Source organism: Mustela lutreola, chromosome 5 (genome assembly GCF_030435805.1).
Source record: "Mustela lutreola isolate mMusLut2 chromosome 5, mMusLut2.pri, whole genome shotgun sequence".
Lineage (NCBI taxonomy): Eukaryota > Metazoa > Chordata > Mammalia > Carnivora > Mustelidae > Mustela > Mustela lutreola.
The window spans coordinates 42,251,803-42,272,028 of NC_081294.1; the positions used below are offsets into that span (position 1 = coordinate 42,251,803).

General features: G+C 48.9%; 2 protein-coding genes across 11 annotated transcripts in view; one reads left to right on the plus strand and one right to left on the minus strand.

Moving 5' to 3' along the window:
• The window catches only part of TCOF1 (treacle ribosome biogenesis factor 1), a 37,474-nt gene extending 35,410 nt beyond the window's left edge, over window positions 1-2,064 (plus strand). For 8 of the 9 annotated variants that reach the window (XM_059174036.1, XM_059174039.1, XM_059174044.1 and 5 more), the window contains 3 exons: window positions 39-136; window positions 890-933; window positions 1,597-2,064. In XM_059174036.1, the coding sequence (XP_059030019.1) occupies window positions 39-136; window positions 890-916 (125 nt within the window). In that variant the 3' untranslated portion in view covers window positions 917-933; window positions 1,597-2,064. The remainder of the gene's footprint in view (window positions 1-38; window positions 137-889; window positions 934-1,596) is intronic. The other variant, XM_059174037.1, reaches the window with a different exon arrangement.
• Window positions 2,065-3,171: 1,107 nt separating this feature from the next.
• Window positions 3,172-11,892, minus strand: CD74 (CD74 molecule). Of its 2 annotated transcripts, XM_059174046.1 has the most exons (9): window positions 11,651-11,892; window positions 7,540-7,712; window positions 7,252-7,331; window positions 6,714-6,776; window positions 5,936-6,031; window positions 5,527-5,611; window positions 4,510-4,701; window positions 4,016-4,078; window positions 3,172-3,761 (listed from the first exon to the last, which is right to left on the minus strand). In XM_059174046.1, exons 1-9 carry the CDS (start codon window positions 11,725-11,727, stop codon window positions 3,751-3,753), a joined length of 840 nt encoding a protein of 279 aa, XP_059030029.1. In that variant the 5' UTR covers window positions 11,728-11,892; the 3' UTR covers window positions 3,172-3,750. The 2 variants fall into 2 exon arrangements, with proteins under 2 accessions (XP_059030029.1, XP_059030030.1); XM_059174047.1 differs by lacking the exon at window positions 4,510-4,701 and having other exon boundaries at window positions 11,651-11,881.
• Between the last annotated feature and the right edge of the window lie 8,334 nt (window positions 11,893-20,226).

Consider the following 20,226-nt stretch of genomic DNA (forward strand, 5'->3'; position numbering starts at 1 on the left):
TGCTTCTGTTACTTAGGGGGTTTACTTTGTTTCTTTAGAAAAGAAAGACAAGGAAAAAAAGGAAAAGAAGAAGAAAGTGAAAAAGGCCTCAACCAAAGACCCTGACTCGCCATTCCAAAAGAAAAAGAAGAAAAAGGTAGCGTGAGTTCTTGAGCAATATCTAGCCAGGAGAAGGACCCAGACCTAGTCCCCAGGGTGAATGTGATCAGCCCCATCTCGTATGTGCCAGACCTGGTCCCCACTCCATGCCCGTTCTCAGGGTCCAGGGGTTGGGGGCTTGTGAATTGTGACACACTGAAGATGGGTGGAAGGCAGGTGCCACCCTGAGGGGAAGGGACTTGTGTGTGTGTGTGTGTGTGTGTGTGTGTGTGTGTGTGTGTGTGTAGAAGCCATGGGAGTGACCCCCGTCTTTTAGAAGGATGTTCTTGGGACAGATAAAGAAAGGAGAGCCTCGAGGTCGGGGGCAGGGAGGCCAGCCAGGTAGGCTGAGGAGAGAGGAGACATTCCCCAGGATTTGTGTACCCCAGCCAGGATCGTGTCCCCACTGCAGAAATACACCCCTCCACCCCTCTACACTATGGGTTCCAAAGGCTGATCACCGGAATAGAGGGCCCGCCACACCTCACACGGGTCCGTTCTCGCTGTGGCCAGTGGAGCCTCAGCTGTGTTCAGAAAAGCTGAGCATTTGTTGTCTTCAGCCTCCTGGGCAAATGGGGCCCCATCCCTGCCCTTGGGGACCCCTGTATACCCAGTATCTGTTCTGGGGAGAGCTGTGAGTCCTCAAGAAAGAACCATCACATATGCTTCTGGGGTGGGCGGGGGTGGACAGCGTACGGGGTTGGCGGGGAGCTGCTTCAGGCACAGGAGCCTCATGCTTGTCTCCTCACAGAAGAAGACGGCAGAGCAGACAGTCTGAGGGGCCCGCGGCGACAGGTATGCTTTGGGGCCCGGGGATCCCTGCCGACCTCCCCTTGTGGTGAGGGTGGGAGCGTAGCTCTAGCATCTGGCCTGGTCGCAGGGCCCAGGCAGAGGGAAGGAGCGGGGACCTCAAGGTCCGTGGGGCCACTGAGGCGGTGCCGGGAACAGAGCTGCAGAATCAGAAGGATCCAGAATAGTGATGGCAGCCAGCAACACAACCCTCCCTGGGTATGGGCACTGGGGTAGTGCTGCTTTGCAGAGGAGGGTGAGGCTTGAGGTCAAGTACAGCTCAGAATCTCCCCACCACTGTTCACTTCCTCTTCCTTGTGTTCTTGTCATTTGAGAGCATTCCTCGTTGGGAGGAAGATGGTTTCCTCAGGATAAGCCATTCCGATGGAGCTGTGCTTCCAGGTGGTGGGGAATGGGCTGATGGGACCCCAGCAGCCACCAGCCTCCCGGAAATGGCAGGGACCCAGAGCCCGCCTGGCTGGCAGTGAGGATTGAGTGAGGCAGGGCACCAGAGCGCTTGGCTGCGTTTCTGGGACCCAGTCCGTGCAAGTGTCTGCTGTGGTTCAGGCTTCTCCCCTGCATCAGAGACCCCAGGTTTTGATTTTATTTTTTTCTCTTTGGAGAAAATGGTCGGGAAATCTCACGTCTGGATGTGTTTCCTTCACCCAGGGATTTCCTAGCCAAGTGGCGACCAGCCCTGTGCCTCAGCCCTCTGCCCACCATGGGCTGGAACTGAATCTTTAACTCCCCTTCCTCCCCAGAAGAAGCCCGCCAGCCACTGTGTCCGCGCTGGCCGAGCAGTGAGCCCTGAGGGGAGTGGCGGCCAAGCGTCCAGCTCTGGGGACTTGCACTCACTGACTCCACGTCTGACTTCTGTCCTGACACAGATTGCTTCCTAGAGATGTGTACAGTATATATATATTTTTTTAAGTGACCTGCCCCTCTCCCTTCAAACCCAACAGGCCCAGAGGCCTTGGACTTTCCACCTCTGGGCCCTGCAGACTTAGCAAGGCCCAGCCTACAGCTCCTTCCACGTCTCTGGTCTCTGGCTGATGCAGAGGCTTTGTCCTCTATCAGTTTTCCCTGTTTGTTTGTGGTTTTTTGTAACAACTCAGAAAATAAAAGGCTTAAAGGAAAGGTGTGAGTTGCCAGTGCATGCGCGACAACTGTTTTGCAGTTGACTTACTCCTAGAAGGGAGAGTCTGGCTGACACTTGGAGGTGAACAAACCACAGCACAGGGTTGGCTCTTGACTACACACCAGGGCTCTGGGACGCTGTGGTGAGTGGAATGGACAGGTCGCCAGAGAACGAGACTCTCCAAAGTGGCCTCTCCGCTGAGGGGGACCTTGCACGTCGTCACGGTTGTTGGGTTAGGGGCAGGCCAAGATCCAGAGGCAGGAAGTAGAAGAGGGGCAGTGGGGGGTGACCACCTTTGGAAGTTCGGGTGTGAGCTGGAGGCAGGTTCCCCAGAGGTAGGACCGTGGGCAGAGTAGGAGCAGGTAAACCAGTTAGGATTGAGTTGCCTTCGTGTTCAGATAACGAAGGTTCTAGAATGACAAAGGCAAGAAATGTATGAACTCCATAGCTACATCAGGGTGACACGTCTCCAGGATGTGGTGAGGGCAGCAGTGCCGTTGCCCAGAGCAGTGTGGAGCCCCAGGGGACAGGGAGCTTTCTCTCCAGGGCTTTGAGCCTTCTGCCAATGAGAGTAAGAAGATCTGCAGGAGAGGAGAGAGCTGGGCAGAGATCTGAGAGACCTGGGTTGGCATCCGTCTGCACCCTTCTCTCAGGGCCCTGCCCCGCATTAGCTTCTCTCCCCTGCTAAGTGTGTTGGCCTAGAACAGGGGTCTGGTCTACGTAGGGCATGAGCTCCTGGTTCCCCACAGCCCCTGCTTCCTGGCAGCCTGTGTCACTGCCGTCCATCCTCACTCACGTGGTCCTTAGTAGGGAAGTGAAAACAGAGCTGGGGAAAAATGGAAGCTGGACCAAGAGGAACTTGAACTTAAACAACTCTGGGTAAGAGCCTATTTTTTTTTTTTGGAAGTAGAGTATGCCTGTGTGTTACCATGGAAACCAATAGCGTCTGTGTCCAAAGTGCATGCCCGCAGCCTGGCCAGGCCCCACGGGCATCTGGGGTTGGGCTCCCTGGGCTATGCCCTCCCATCCAGACCACTGGATTCAAGGTCTCGGATACCTCCTTGGGGTCCATGAGCCAGATCCCAACAACAATCAGGAGCCAGAAGTGTCCTACTTACTACTTTTATTCTCAGAGATGTGGCCCTGAGGGCCAGTGATAAGCTTGGCTGCACACAGGGAAGGGCTAGGCAGGGTGGGGGTGTTGTAAAGAGGCTGGTTCTTCTGGGTGTGCTGCTGGAGAGGGGAAGGATGGCTCTTTCCCCCAGCTAAACAGGCTAAAAAGGCAAGGTCAAAAGGGCAGACATATTGGGTGTGGGGGAGCACTGTCTCTTCTCCGTGCACCCTCCGTGTCATCCCTGGGCCTGGATCTTGGGGCTCCCATGTTGGAGGCTGAAGCTCCCATAGCACATACCTCCTAGTCTACCGCCTTGGGCCACACGTTCCTGCTGATCGATGGGTCGGGCCACAGGGCCCTCCTGCATCATTAAATCTGTGTTCCCTGACGTGACTGGTATCTAAGGATGATGGAGAGCCAGGAGCCAGGGTGTCCCGGAAGGCGGCGCAGAGTGGGAGACAGTGAGTGTGGGAGCAGTTTGGGAGAGGGGCTAGGGTTGGGGGATGGAGGGGAGCAAGGAGGCAGTGGCCATGCAGGGCGGGCTGTGTGCTGGCGTCAGCGTCTGCTCTTCTCACACGGCCACTACAGAGAAGCAGCAGCAGGTTAGGTTTGGGGTCCCCTGTCGTCCCTGCCCCTTCCCAGCATCCTGGGATCTCAGAGATGAGGAGTCTCCACCCCTACAGGCCCTAACGGTGGTCGTCAGGTGTGAAAAGGATGTCCCGGGGAGGTTGGAGGACAGCCCACGGTCGTGCTATGCCGGCCCGCCGGCCCTGAGGGATTCGGCGTCCCGGGGGATAAGCTGCTGGAGCCCGAGTGACCCCTGCAGGGGCCCTCACCTTGACCCAGGTCCTGCTTGGTCATACCCAGCCCGGATGACAGATCTTCCATGTCCAGTGGCTCTGCAAGGGAGCAGCAAGGCCGTGTGTCAATTGACAGTCCAGCCTCCCACACCCATTGGCGAGGGGCCAGGGTTCTCCTTCCCAGCCTTGGCCACCGGCCTCGTGCCTGGTGGAGCAGGACTGTTGCTGGGTGTGCTCAGGGCAGGCCCAGGGAGGGAGTGATGACATGAGATGGGTAGACCTGTAGGACCCCTGGGTGGACCATGGGCCATGGCCAGCTGTGTGACGTTCACAGAAGGACAGAAGGACAGGTGAGTGAGTAGATGAGTGGATGTAAGGAAAGGAAGGACCGATGGACAAACCGATGACGAGTGCATGGTAGGTGGATAAAAGGGGGCCTGTCCCAGGTGTGCCAGGAGGCCCTTCTCACGCTCCGCCTTCTCGGCCCTTCTGCTCCTTGGGCACGCCCCGGCTGAGTGGGCACTGCTTACCCCTGCAGTTATGGTGCCCACGGCTCCTGGTGTGGGGGACCTCGGTGCCGTTGGGGAAGACGCACCAGCAGTAGCCGGTGCTCCCATAGCACTGGAGCGGCTTATAGTTGCCATTCTCGTCGCACTGGGGCCTGAATGTGCCAGGGTGGACGGCGGGGACGCGGCTGACCTCCTCCTGGCACTGGGTCAGTGCTGAAGCGACAGGCATGGTGAAGACATAGTGAGTGAGCAGACCCTGGGCCAGAGTCTCAGCAGAATCCACATAACCACTGCTGTGGGCCTAATGCCTTCTGCCCAGGTGGCTGTGCTCACTCTACCCCTGGCACCGATGGGGGAAACTGAGGCCTGAACCAACAAGGTGTGAGATCGAAGAGGGCCAAGTGGCACACTTATCCTAGAACTTGGTGATTTCTTCGGACACTCAATGCCTATTAAAGTTAGGAATTGCTCCTATGATTCTTATTTCTGAGGAAAGCAATGGGCATCTCAGGAAGTCTGAGCCTCTGTTACTGAGTTATCCAAGTGCAAATGGGCTTTCTTTGAGCACATTGTAGAGGGCTTCAGACATCAGCTGAGAGCTGGTCACAATGGCATCAAAGTGCCTTCTACAAATCTAGGTTTAGAAAATCGTCCGGCCCATACTGGCTGTGTGAGCTCGGGGAGGTCCCTCTGCAGCTGGGCTCATGAGCCCTGCCCCAGCCCCCTCATGAGAGCCTGTGCAGGGTCGAGTGGAGAAGGTCACTGTGATGATATGTGATGGGATGTGTCGGGTCATTTTGCTCCAGGCCCACGTGTGCAGTGCCGTCCCCCACGACGGAGGTCATCCTCTAAGGGGAGTGCAGAGAAGCAGCCAAGCCCAGAAGGAACAGGCAGAAGAGACAGGAGGGAGAGTTAGAGACTGGGAGAGTGCCAGGGCTTGGATCTGGGAGTGCTCTAGGTCCTAACCTCTGCAGCTCCCAGAGAGCCCCGAGGGAGCTTCCAGAAGCCCTGGCATCCCAAGGCTCGCGCTCCGCATACCTTTTAGTGGAACCTCAGGCTTATTCTCCAGGGAGTTCTTGCTCATTTCGAACAGGAGCCACTGATACATCCAGCTCTCAAAGACCTGACAGGATCGAGGCAAGGGGTCAAGCTCCATAGCTTCCTCCAACCCTGCCCAACTTTGCCCCTGGGGACAGATGTGGAGGGTCCGAGAGGGACCCAGCAGCCGAGTCCAGCTGTAGCTGAGTTCCTGCTTAGAGACCCATGGAGTTTGGTCGAGGTGGTTCCTCAGCTCCAAGCCCTCTTCATGGCTATGGCTTTGTTGGTGCTGGTGCCCCACCTCTAGCTTCTAAGGTGGCCTCCCCGGCCCAGCCCTCGTGGAGCCTCTCCCAGCCCTGTCCTAGATGTCAGGGATGAGAGGGAGCCAGCGCAGGGGGTGGCTGCTGACCTTCCATTCCAGGGGCCCCATGGTGTTCTTAAGGTGTTTCAGGTTCTCTAGGAAGCTTCCCTTCAGCTTCGGGTACACCTTCAGGGGGTCGGTCTCCTGTGGGGTAGCAAGACAGGAAGGAAGGTCTAAAGAGCTCTCTGGCAGACAAGGTGAAACGTGCCACCCACCTTCCCTTGGACCTCTGCCATAATGGAGCCAAGGACAGGGGAGGCACCAAGGGCCTTCCAGCTGCACAGCTGTACGAGCCCAGGGCCGGGAGTTCAGAGACCCAGATTCCAGGCCTGGTCTTACCCATAACCCCCAGTCTTCCACTCCTTGCAGACCCCTACCCATCCTCCAGGTCTCCCTTCCTCAACACCTCCTCCACTACCCCCACTTATTTGGGTCCTCTGCTGCTTTCTCCTGCCTGTCCCTTATCACCTAGTCACTTGTCTATCTCCCATGTTAGCCTGGGACCCCCGTGGGGTCGAAAGCAGAGTCTGATTTCTTCCCAGTGTGAGCCCAAAGCCTTGCACAGTGCCTGGTACAGAGTAGAGATGCAGCAGAAACTTGGGAAGGAAAAAACGGGCATCTTGAGCAAGTCACTTCTGGGCTTTGGGCCTCAGATCCTCCATCTCAAACACTCAAAAAAGTGGACGGCAGGGCTAGACTACAGATGATGTTGAAGGGCCACACTGGCGTTCTTTCACTAATCCAGTGAGTCCAGAATGGTGCAGGCCCTGGAGCACAGTATCAGGGGAACTTGAGTGGGGAGGCAGGGCCATGGCCAGGCACTCACCAGAAGCACATGCATCACGTGGTCCTGTGTCATATTGCCATACTTGGTGGCATTCTGCAAGGGCTGTGGAAGGAAAGAAAAGGGGGTCACCAGTACTGACCCACAGAGGAGGGGCCCTGGAACAGAGCCAATGCTCCAGGTCTGGGTAAGAGGCTGGAGTTCCAGGTGCCCCACAGGAACAGGCCTGTCTCCACCACCCCATGAGTAGGAGCCCAAGTAGGAGAGCTCAAACAAGTCACTTCACTGCATCAATGTCCTTAGTGGTCAGATCTGCATAAGTTTTTCTGCCCAGGGCACTGTGGGCAGCGGATTTTTTCGTGACAGAAACATCACCCACTTATGACAAAAGGGAGGCGGCTGTGAGATGCACTGGGAAACGAGAAGCCTTTCGTAAACATCCCAGGGATGGACTGATGAGGCTCTTTCCTCCCCCTTGAGTGGGCTTTTGCTGCTCAGCTGTCATCCCCTGTCCCTCAGCACCTGCCCTCCCCATGCTAGATGACACCTCCCTGTTCTACTGCCCTAAGGTCGTCCTTACCTCCTGGAGCAGGTCTGGCATGGGCAGTGCCTGCATCAGCATGGGGGTGGCAGCCCTCATCTTGTGCAAAGGCTTGGGAGCTGTGGGGACAGGAGGTAGAGTGTGGGTGTGGTCCCGGTGCCCAGGGAAGAGAGTACTCATCTTGGGAACCGAGATCTCCAACCTAGTGAGAAGGGGCTGGAATCCCAGACCCGAAGGAGAAGAAAGTGGGCCCAGGTGGGGGCAGGGATGGGGTCTTGAGGGAAGGATGGTGGGTGGGAGAGGTCAGGATGGAGGTGGCGCACGCACGTTTGGGAAGCTTCATGCGCAGATTCTCCAGCTGCAGGTTCTGTGATGTGACGGTCAGCTTGTCCAGCCGGCCCTGCTGCTGGTACAGGAAGTAGGCGGTGGTGGCCTGGCCAGCCAGGAGCAGAGCCACCAGGACAGAAAAGCCTGTGTACAGAGCTCCTCGGCTGCACTTGCTGTTGTGGGGAAGGAGATAGGTCAGGGCAGGGTCCACAGAGGTGGCTGGCCCAAGGACTGACTGAGAGCAGAGGAATGCCCCCCATTTCCGTCAGCTCCGCCACCCCCTCAGCTACCCCTAACACACCCCCCTACCTACCCAACCCCTGCAGTGAAATCAGAGAAAAGGGAAGGAAGTGGGCCTTGGACAGCAGAGCATGTGGCCCACCTGAAAACGAGAAGTGAAGCCTTGACATTTTATTTATTTATTTAAAGATTTTTTTATTATTTATTTGACAGAGAGAGATCACAAGTAGGCAGAGAGGCAGGCAGAGAGAGAGAGGAGGAAGCAGGCTCCCTGCTGAGAAGAGAGCCCGATGTGGGGCTCCATCGCAAGACCCTGAGACCATGACCTGAGCTGAAGGCAGTAGCTTAACCCACTGAGCCACCCAGGCGCCCCCCGAAGCCTTGACATTTTAGGAGCAGGTTGGAGCCAGTGGAGGAAGTCAGACAGGAGCAGGTCAGACCACCCCCTCTGGGGACACATCCTCTGCCCCACACTCTCCTTGGCTTTGAGCAAGTCTCTGCCATTGTCTGGGCTTGCCATGTGGGTGCCTCTCACCTGCACAATTCTAGGATTTGGTGGTTTCTTCTTTGAGGTAAGATCTGTGACCACCTACGTATTTCAGATGGCACTATCCACCAGGGTAGATTTCAGTAGGAGTACGGTGCCTGAGCCTGTGTGACTGGGAGAGTGTCTCACATTCTCTAAACGAATTGGCTGCACAGGGCTGGGTGGCCAGACCTCAGATAGTCCTTGGAGCTGTTGGGCTTGGTTTTGGGAGCACATGAACATGTCACAGTTTAGGGAATGTAAGGATTCTGCCTCAGGACCCTGAGAGCTCCTGGCCCATTTTCTCCCACCTCACTGGGGTGGGACTACCAGAACCCCACTAGAAACTGTCAGTCTGTCACTGTACCCTGCTTACTCTGGGAACCAACAAGGACAGTTTAGGAAACTCCAGGAGACCCTTCTGCCTAGTAACTGATGACATCACATATATAGTTCATTTTCATTGGTTCTTTGCTTGCCAGTCCTCTCTATGTTCTGGGCCAAGGTCCAGCCCAAAAGATTGCTGTTCTGTTAGGAGAAAGCAAAAACCCCATGTGGGGAAAAGGAGGAGACCAGACAGGAGTGGAAAACAAGTACTGTTTCTTGGCCTTTTCCAGAAACAGGGGTGGCCTGGCTTCTGTGAACGTCCACCCAAGGATGGGTCTTGCCTGGTTCAAGATCTCCAGCTCGTCTCCATGCTCACCCCTTCCACAACCCCACACGCAATCCAGTCCCAGTTCTTCCTTCCACTGTACCTTCTCTGAACCTCAGTTTCTCAGAAGGCCAAAGAATCTACACGGTCATGTTGGAGATGACACCTGGCGTGGAATCCTGGCTCTGCCACCCCCTTAGTTCAGGGAACAGGGGCAAGTCAACCCCTCTGAGGAACTTGAGGTAGGAATAGCTACTTAAAGAATTGCTACATAAAATAAGATCATGAGAGTAGGAGCGCCTGGGTGGCTCAGCAGGTTAAGGCTCTGTCTTTGGCTCAGATCATGATCCCAGGGTAGTGGGATTGAGTCCCATGTTGTCGTAGGTTCCCTGAGCCTGCTCTCCTTTTCTCTCTGTCGAGCTCTCTCTCTCTCTCAAATAAATAAAGTCTCAAGACAAAAAAAAAAAAAAAAAAAAAAATCATGAGAGTAAAGCTCTTGGCTCCATACCTAGGGACAATTAGCACTGAGTATTCTCAGAGGAGTTAATAGTTAACTTTAGCATCTGGTTTTCTTCCTCTTTTTGCCTCTTGAATGTGGATACCCTGGTTCTGGCTGACTGCCAACTCTTGCCACCACTCTCTTCATTTCCTTCTTTCCATTGCCTCCTTCTTGAATGAAAAATAATAATAATAATTGGCTGAAGTCAGGAGCCAACCAGAGCTAGCAGGAACCATGATACAAATGTTGTGAGGCAGAAGAGTTCACAAAGGGGTCTGAGGAACAGGCTCAAGCTGGAATGGACCTAGCACACAGGACTGGGGCCATTTTTAGAAGCAGTCCCTGAAGGAAAGGGAAACCAGGCAAGGATTTGAGGAGGGGGCACCCTCTCTGTACACTGAGCTTGCACAAGGTCTGCAACTTACTGGGTGGCCCTCCCAGCCCTCTCTGAAAGTCCTGCCTCTACAAGGAGGCCAGACGGTAGAGCCAGCTCACACTTTGAAATCAGGCTAGTCCTGGATTCAAATTCTGACTCCAATACTCACTAGCTGTCATAACTCGGCAAGCTGCTAACTAATAAAGCCTAACAACGTCTCAATTTTCTCTTACGTAAAAAGGAGCTAATAAAAGTACTGGACTTATAAGAGTTAGGGTTGGGGCGCCTGGGTGGCTCAGTTGGTTGGACGACTGCCTTCAGCTCAGGTCATGATCCTGGAGTCCCGGGATCGAGTCCCACATCGGGCTCCCAGCTCCATGGGGAGTCTGCTTCTCCCTCTGACCTCCTCGCTCATGTTCTCTCTCACTGTCTCTCTCTCAAATAAATAAATAAAATCTTTAAAAAAAAATAAAAAAAATAAGAGTTAGGGTTGGATTTAGCACGTAACTCATCATAGAAATTACCCTGGCTGAGGACTGGGGACAGGTGGTCAGTGAAAGGGAACTATTAGCATGTCTAGTATCATCATTGCTTTTATTATTACTGAGACCCAATAAGAAGTAGCAATTGTCTAAGTCCCATATGACAACAGCAGAACTTAGACCAGAATCTAGCCCTCACAGGAGAGTCAGCCCTCCTAGCCCTGGAATTCTTTGGGATTTTCACAGGCATGCTCTATGGTCTATATCTGGTCACCCCTGTCCCCTAGAATGCAGTTCCTCATGATATCTCTGAGTGTCTCTCCCAAAGCCCTTTCTGCCTGGCAACAGCTGACATCACAGCTCTGAGTCCCTATAATTTGTAAACTACTTTTTTTTTTTTTTTTTTTTAAGATGTTGAAGTCATCTCTACATCCAACATGGGGCTCAAACTCACAACCCTGAGATTAAGAGTCTTGCTCTACAGACTGAGACAGCCAATTGCCCCAATCTGCAAATTACTTTTTGAAGACTGGGGAGAGTAGGGCTATGGGGTAGCTGCATTCTAACTTTCTTTCTTTCTTTTCTTTCTTTCTTCTTTCTTCTTTTCTTCCTTCTTTTCTTTCTTTTTCAGGGAAACACCTGGATGAAACAATGCTGGGGCTGGGAAAGGGGTCCTGGGGTCCCCTGGATGGTTGTGCTGGCCCCTTGCTACAAGGGAGAGGGACACAGGCAGGGCATGACCCATGTCAACCTTCAATCCCTTCTAAAAATTTAGCCAGAAGCCCTCCCCCACCCTTGTCTTTTCCTGCCTCCCCCCAGCATCTCTCCGGTAATGGCAGACATGTCCATCTACTCTACAAACACCGGCAACTACACTTCCCTGATAAAAACCCATACACCTATCCGTGGTGATTAGGGAGAAACTCCACTGTGATGAGCAGCTTCTACCATCCTCTTTGAGAAACTCTGGATCCATAACATTTTCCAAATCTAGTCCAAGGTTTCAAACCCAGGATTCACAGTTCACCTTCAGGCGGTTTGTGAAGCCGCTGATACTGTGTGATAGTCTAGGGGGAGAATTTGCGGCTGTCTTGAGATTTTGAGAACAAAAGTGTATCATGCAAAGAAATTTAAAACGACTGCCCTGGAGAAGCGCCCCCATTTTACAGGAGGGAGGACAGAAGCCCAGAGCAGGCCAGAGACTTGCTGAAAACCACCCAGAGTCAGGGCCTGGACCCATCCCCTTATGGCTCCCTGTCCAGTGCTCCCCCTGCAGCACCCAGGCCTGTCTGTGTGGTCCAGGATTTGTGTGCTCTCTCCTGCAGCTCACACGTACCTCTCTGGGGCACTGGGGTGCTGGCCCAGCATGGGCAGCTGCTCATGGTTGGAGATGAGGTCGCGCTGGTCTTCCATGGTTCTGGCCTCTGGACTTCCCCACACTTCCTGCTGCTCTTGCTGCTGCTGCTGCTGCCTCCACCGGTGCCTGGGTGTCTGGGACCCTGAATGCCTAGCTTACCTCTTGAAGCTGGAGCTGAGGAGGAATCTGATTTGTCCACCGGAGCCTACTCCGCCCACCTGGTAAAAGTGGAAGTGAAAACCACAAAGCTGGAAATACCCCCCACTTGGGCAAAGCTGCCTTAAACAGGGCAGGATGGGGAGGCGGGGGCTCCCCAGACAGGTAGAAAGGCCAGCATACTTTCATTGGCTGCTCAGGGCCCTCATCACTTGTTTCTGGGCAGACCTGTGGATTCACAAGGCACTTTGGATATTGTGAGAAATAGGCAAACATTCACTCCCTAGACAGGAAATCACTTTGAAACAGAAAATGCCTTTGTCTCCCCTGCTCCCCCACTGATGAGTGGGTGCAGAAGTGTGGGGGGGGGGTGATGGGCTCCATGTTCCCCATGCTCCCTTCTAACTTGAGGATTTTATGAACCCACGTCCACGGTTCTAAGGCTCTGGTACTGACATTTGCTGCCACTTACTAAACTTTCCTTTGTGCCAGGCACCGTATTAATTGTTTTACATGGTTTGTTTCATTGAATCTCTACAGCGACCCTTTGAAGCCTGTTATATTTTATATATAGGTAGGGACATTTATAAGTAGGGATACTGCCGCTTTGAGAGGCTCTGTGCTTGCTCAGGATCAGGCATCCAAGAAGTGGGGAATCCCTGGTTTTAACCACTCTACTCTTACGCATGAAGTCCAAACCATGTGGTTCAAATTCAGGGCAGTGGGGGCCTCTACAGAGGGCCCGGGAAGCGTACCCAAGGGAGATTTAACTACGTTGGCAAGGTTTCATTTCTTACTATCTTGTGGCTTACCTACCATATTTGTTTTATTAATCTTTATGTCTTTTGTGTATTTCAAAATTTACATTATTTTTTTTTAGTAATTTATAGTAGTTTTTAATTTAAAAACGTTGTGGTCTGGGCACCTGGGTGGCTCAGTTGGTTGGGCATCTGTATTCAGCTCGGGTGGTGGCCCCAGGGTCCTGGGATTGAGTCCTGCATCAGGCTCCTGCTGCATGAGGAGTCTGCTTCTCTCTCTGCCTCTGCCTCTCTCTTTCTGTCTCTCGTGAATGAGTAAATTAAATCTTTTTCAAAAAATTAAAAAAAAAAAAACTTTGTGGTTTGAAGATTCAATGAGTCTTAGATTTCAAGAATAAAGGGAGATAGTGTACATATTTTGAGGGGAGGGGGAAAAAGCAGACATGTCCTTCAAAGCACCAGACCCAAGCTCAAATCCCAAGTCAGAAAGACCCTAGTCCCATGACCTGAGTCAGCCCCTTGACCTGTCTGTACTGGTTATAGTCTTTGGAAAGTAAGGACTATTAACACTAACCTTGCAGAGATGTTAGATTAAATAAGCATTTAGCCCAGAGCCTGGTACTACCAGAGATGCTCAAGAAATGAAACTGTTACTCAAATATTTAACAGGTATTTTCTAGATAACCAAGACCAGTGAAATCATGTATCCAAACAAACTTCAGCACAAATGTTCATAACAGCCCCAAACTGGAAACAACCCAAATGTCCATCCACAGGTGACTAGATAAACTGTGGTTTATCCATACAATGGAATACTGCTTAGCAATAAGAAGGAATGAACTATTGATACTCATACTACCTGGATGAATCTCAAAATAATTGTGCTATACGAAAGAAGCCAGAACAGAAGAGTATATACTATGTGATCCCATTTAGATAAAATTCTAGGAAATGCAAACTAATATACAGTAAGAAAAGAGACGAGGATGGAGGTCGGATGGCACAGGAAGGGACAAAAAGGAAGGAGGACTAAGGGGCAGAAAGAAACCGTGGGGCATTATCTGGATTGTAGAGCTATTTTCATGATGTATGCATATGTCAAAGCTTGCCAGATTGTGCACACTAATATGTAAAATTTAGTACATGTCAATTATAACTCAATAAAGCTATTTTTAAAGTAAGACTTTTGAAAGACATTTCTTTTTTTTATTTTCTTTTTTTTAAATTAAAAAAAATTTTTTTATAAACACATAATATATTTTTATCCCCAGAGGTACAGGTATGTGAATCGCCAGGTTTACACACTTCACAGCACTCACCATAGCACATACCCTCCCCAATGTCCATAACCCCACCCCCCTCTCCCTCCTCCGCCCCCAGCAACCCTCAGTTTGTTTTGTGAGATTAAGAGTTACTTATGGTTTTTCTCCCTCCAGATCCCATCTTGTTTCATTTCTTTTTTTTTTTTTTTAAGATTTTATTTATTTTTTAGAGAAATGGAGAGAGAGCACAAGTAGGCAGAGCAGCAGGCAGAGGGAGAGGGAGAAGCAGGCTCCCCACTGAGCAGAGAGCCCGATGGCGGTGCTCTATCCCAGGACTCTGAGATCATGACCTGAGCTGAAGGCAGCCGCTTAACCTACTGAGCCACCCAGGCGCCCCTTGAAAGATGTTTCTTAAAAGACAAGTGCCAAAGAAAAATAGTGTGTGTGCTTCAAAGATCACTATTAAGAAAGTGAAAAGTCAGCACATAAAATAGGAGAAAATAGTTACAAGTTATATATCTGATAAGGATCTAATGTCCAGAATATAGAAAGAGGTGTTAGAACTCAAGAGTCACAAGACAACCTAATTCCAAACGGGCGAAGGATTTCAGATTTTTCTCCAAAGATGTGGAAATGGTCAATAAGTGCGTGGGAAGATGCTCCCCATTGCTAGTCACCAGGAAAAAGCAAATCAAGGCTTCAGTGAAGGGCCACTTCATACCCACTATGATGGCTATCATCAAAAAGATAATAACACATATTACCAAGATGTGGAAAAAGGGGAGCTGTCATTATTGCTGGTGGGAATGTAAAATGGTGCAGCCAAGTGCCTGGCTGGTTCAGTCCGTAGAGCATGAGACTCTTGATCTCAGGGCCGTGAGTTCGAGCACCATGCTGGGGATAGAGTTCACTTTAAAAAAATAATATAGTTCAACAACTTTGAAGAACAATTTGAGGGATGCCTGGGTGGCTCAGTTGGTTAAGCAGCTGCCTTCAGCTCAGGTCATGATCCCAGCGTCCTGGGATCGAGTCCCACATCGGGCTCCTTGCTCCGCAGGGAGCCTGCTTCTCCCTCTGCCTCTGCCTTCCACTCTGTCTGCCTGTGCTCGCTCTCGCTCTCTCTCTCTCTCTCTCTGACAAATAAATTTTAAAAATCTTTAAAAAAAAAAAAAGAAAAACAATTTGATAATTCCTCAAAAAGGTAAACACTGAGTTACCATGTGACCCACTAATTCTGCTCCTAGATATCTACAGAAGAGAAATGAAAACATACACCCCCACACAAAAACTTGTATACAAATGTTCATAGCGCCATTATTCCTGGTAGCCCCAAAGTGAAAACAGCCCAATAGCCATCAGCTGATGACTGAGTGAATAAAATGTGGCATGTCCACAAAATAGAATATTACTTAGCCATAAAGAGGAGTGAAAATCTCAACAGAACTGTTGTTTTTTAAAAACAATGAAGTACTGATTCATGCCACAAAATGTTTGAATTTGGAAAACATTATGCTAAATGAAATAAGCCAGACATAAAAGGCTACATATTGTATGATTCTATTTCTGCGAAATGTCTAGAATAGGCAAATCCATAGAGACAGAAAGGAGATTAGTAGCTGCCAGGGGCTGGGGGTGGGGAGGGGGCAGGGGAGGGGGTATAGAGAATGCTTGTTAACGGGTACAGGGTTTCCTTTTGGGGTGATGAAAATATTCTGGAATTAGATAGTGTTGATGGTTATACAACTTTGTGAATATATGGAAAACCACTGAGTTGTACAATTTTATAAGCTTGAATATTGTGGTATGTGAATTATAGCTCAATTTAAAAAAAGATTTCTTGGTAAGGATGGCTAGAACACACATATAGCTTTGCTTCCTCTCTCAAATGACTTTTTTTTATGTAAACTATAAGGACAAAGAGGACAGAAGAGAAAACAGCAGCAGAATTTTGGAAGCTGTAGAGCATATAGACTAGTGGTAGATCCCACAGCAGACCCCAGAAAGCTAAATCCTAAAGCCACAGCTAGAAAAGCCGAGAAGCTACCTATTTACATGGCAGAACAGGCTCAGGAACTGGGTTATTAGGCAACTGGGTGGGCGTAAAGGTGGGGCTAAAAGAAGAGGATTGGTTGCAGGTCGGTTTATGAAACAGTTGGATATTCCCACTTCCTCTCCCTCCCCAAGTACACCTCCCTCTCTGAGAGGACTGGAAGTTTATCCCCAGGCATAGTAAAGGGCATGGGCTGGTACTAAAGCTGAGAGTCCCAACCTTCTCTCCCTCCCAGTTCCCAGAATGCTAGAAGGTAGGGTCTTTCCCTCAAGATAATACATGGAAAGATCCTTCTTTGGGGAACATGACCATACCAGGAGGAATGATCTAAATATACTAACATTGGGGGTTCCCCACTGGACAGATAATGCTACAGGGAAGCCCTCGATAAGCCCTACTCATGGATCACAGCTTCCATTTGGTTTTTTAGACAATCAAAGATCATGGAACATCTGAAGAAAGCCTCCAGCATAAAAGAGAATGAACTAAACAAATAACCAGACCTCAAAAAAGCACCATGGAGGAAAGCAAATGGGCATGAATAGCTTTAGGGATATAAAAGATGCTCCTGCTCCTGTACCCAGGAAACAAGAATAGGATGCTATAAAGATATAGGTGCTGTTAGAAGAGAAACACAGCTATTGAAGATTAAAAGTACAAAGGAAGACACTAAAGTCAGTAGACGGAAGATAAAGTTTTTTTTAATATCTCAGAAAGATAAATTTCCCACAAGGATAAAAAGAAAAATTTAAAAGAAAAGAGAATTAAAACCGATCTGGGAAGCCCAACAGCCAAATATCAGAGTTTAAGAAACAGAGAACAGAGAAAATCAGGGGGAAGAAATCATCAGTGAAATAACTCAGTGCCATTTCCAGAACTCAAGGACATACATTTCCAAACTGAAAGGGCCCAATGAGTACCAAGGAAAAGGCATAAAATAGTTTCAAACCAGGGGATATCATGGTTGAGGTTTCAGAAAAATAAAGACAAAGATTCCACAAATTCCAAATTTCCAAAAAGGAAAAAAAAAAAAAAATACAGAAACCCAGGAATCACAGTGACTTTGGACTTCTTAGCAACCCCGGAAACCAGAAGGTAATGGAGCAATGCCCTCAAAAGTCTATGGGAAAATGATTTCCACCCTAGAATCTTTACTAAGCCAAATTATCAAATACAGGAGGGTGTTGTTAAGATATTCTCAGACATTCAATATCTCAAAAATGTTCCTTTCTCAGAAAGCTTCAGGAAGTAATGTTCTACCAAACTGAAGTTGACTAAAAATAAGAGAAGACCTGGGACAGGGGAAACTGAAATTCAGTTCGGGAGAGGGAACCAGGATTGCCAGGAGGGTAGCGCACAGAAACTCTAGGAGTTAAACAAAACATTTACATTGGATCAGGCCCAAAAGTTCTGAAAGACAACTCCGCAAGACAAACTTGATAGATATCTAATATGCCTGTATGTACTGAGAGGCAATTTAGATCATTTTTGGAGAGTATATGATTAAATTATGATAATTTCATAGAAAATTAAGTAAATGAAGGAACGAACACTCATGTACCATTTGTGGGAACGTGAACTGGTGTAGCCATTCTGGAAAACTGCATGGAGTTTCCTCAAAAAGTTAAAGATAGAACTAACCTAAAATTCAGCAGTTGCGCTACTACGTATTTACTCAAAAAAGGCAAAAACACTAATTCAAAGGGATACAAGCAACTTTGTTTATTGCACCATTATTGACAGTAGCCAAACTATAGAAGGGGACCAAGTGTCCATCAAAAGGTGATGGATAAGAAGATGGAATGGAACACAATGGAATATTGTTCAGCCGTAAAAAAACCTGAAGTCTTGCCATTTGCAACAACATGAATGGAGCTAGAGAGTATATAATACTAAGCAAATAAGTCAATCAGAGAAAAGCAAATATATGATTTCACTCTTGGTAAAATTTAAGAAACCTATGAAAATGAGCAAAGGCAAAGAAAAAAGAGAGAAAGAGAGAGGGAGACAAACCAAGAAACAGACCCCTAACTCTTGAACAAACTGACGGTTACCAGAGGGGAGGTGGGTGGGGGATGGGTGAAAGAGGCTATGGGGATTAAAGAGTACCCCATCAGGATGAGCCCTGAGTGATGTACAGAATTATTGAACCACTATATTGTACCACTGGAACTACTATAATACTGCATGTTAACTATACTGTAATTAAAATTAAAAACCTAATTTTAAAAAAAGAAAGAAAATTAAATAAGTGAAAAATCAAGACAACTATTAAGTCTTGGGAAAACAAAAGTTATATAGGAAATGTAGAGTAATCCTCGTACACTGTGTGGTTCAAATTGAATGGTATACACACAGTCCTAATACGGCGAACACTGAAAGTTGATCATACGTAACCATCCACACCACGGAGACGTAAGGGAGGATGAGAGGACAGAAAGAGTGACACGGAGGGACAGAAGAGGAAAGAGGGCTCAATCTTCCTCTTCCACTGTGAAAAACCAACCAGATATTGTTTAAAGTTGAAAAATCGGGAAGTAATACCAGAAGTTATTCAGAGATACAGAGATAAATACCAAAGGAACTGGCTAAAAAAGTTTGAAGCAGTATAAAGAGGAAGGTGAGGAAATGTTATTTTTCACAGCAAGCTTTATAGAAGTATTTGATTCTTTAAATATGTAAATTTATAGCTTGGATACAAAGTAAAACTAAATTTTAAAATCAAGAAAAAAAAATGCATCAAAGTCAATTGATTCTAAGCTGATTGTGACAGCAAAATGGCAGCCTAAACACTTGCCCTTGTGAACCACCTTAGGTCAAGCGGAGGATGACCCCAAAGGTCAACCTAGCCTTGCCCAGAAGAGGCTGTAGACTAATTCCAGCCAGGAGGGTGGACCCCAAGACCCAGTTTCCCCAGGATGGGTGGGAGAGGGCTCCCTGCATCTTCTCTAAAAGAAGAAGTCCCAAATGTCACAAAGGCCCCACTGCCCAGTACAGTTCTGTGCCACCCATCTCTCCTTGCATGGGGAAGGAGACAAAGTAATAGAAAGTAGAAAGGCTTGGTATCTAACACATCCTTAGAGAGATACAGGGTTAAGGTAGGATTTGGCTCCCCCATTTTTCATATGGAGAAAGTCTGGCTCAGAAAGGGGAAAGGAACTGGCCCAAGGTCACACAGCAAGGTCAGTGCTGAGACTGGCCCCTGCAGTTAAACAAAAGAGCTCTGGGGCAGACTTCTTACATCCAAGTTCCCATAGCTGGATCACAGGGCAGAGGAAAAGAAAATACAGATAGGTGTGTTGGAGACATCTTTTTTTCCAGAAAGCAAGGAAGTGCTCGGACTACTGGGATTTGTCAGAAGGATTCAGGAGCTGGGGCAACTGTGTGGCTCAGTTGAGAGTCTGACTCTTGATTTCAGCTCAGGTCATGATCTCAGGGTCATAAGATTGAGCCGAGTCAGGCTCCACACACAGTGCAGAATCTGCTTGAGATTCTCTCTCTCCCTACCCCCTGCCCTTCCGTGATGCTCGTGCTCTCTGTCTAAATAAAAAAAATTTTTTTTAATGGAACTCCTTTAAAAAAGAGGAAAAAGAAGGATCCAGGATCCACCTTGAATGGGCACCTGCCACCCAAATATGGAACAATTCCAGAACCAATTAAAATAATTTACCTTGCCTCTTTGGAAGAAACTATTGTTCAATCCTAATCGATAAAGAAAAATTCTTCTTTACAGAAGAATGTCAGAAAACTAACAGAAAAGAAAAGATAGAATTAGAAAATCACCTTTTTCTAAGCCCAGTGTAATAGCTGGTTCAGGCAAGGGTCACCAATGGATGCCAAAACCATGAGATGAAAGATTGGAGAGTGACAGGATATCCACACACTGCAGTATCATCCCGAAGGTCCCTGCTGGTCACAGAGAGGGAAAGGCACTTTACTGCTGTCACTACCAAGTGATCAAACTTAGTATTGCCAACAGTGGGGCAACCTGACGTTATGTTTCCTAATGGAGTATAAAACTCAGCATCAGCTGGGAAATATCTTTTCTAAAATTCATTAACCTGAATCTACCTTTAAAACTAAGTTCCAGGGGGTGCCTGGGTGGTTCAGTGGGTTAAGCCGCTGCCTTCGGCTCAGGTCATGATCTCAGGGTCCTGGGATCGAGTCCCGCATCGGGCTCTCTGCTCAGCAGGGAGCCTGCTTTCCTCTCTCTCTCTGCCTGCCTCTCCATCTACTTGTGATTTCTCTCTGTCAAATAAATAAATAAAATCTTTATTAAAAAAAAAAAACAAAAACAAAAAAAACCTAAGTTCCAGGGGCGCCTGGGTG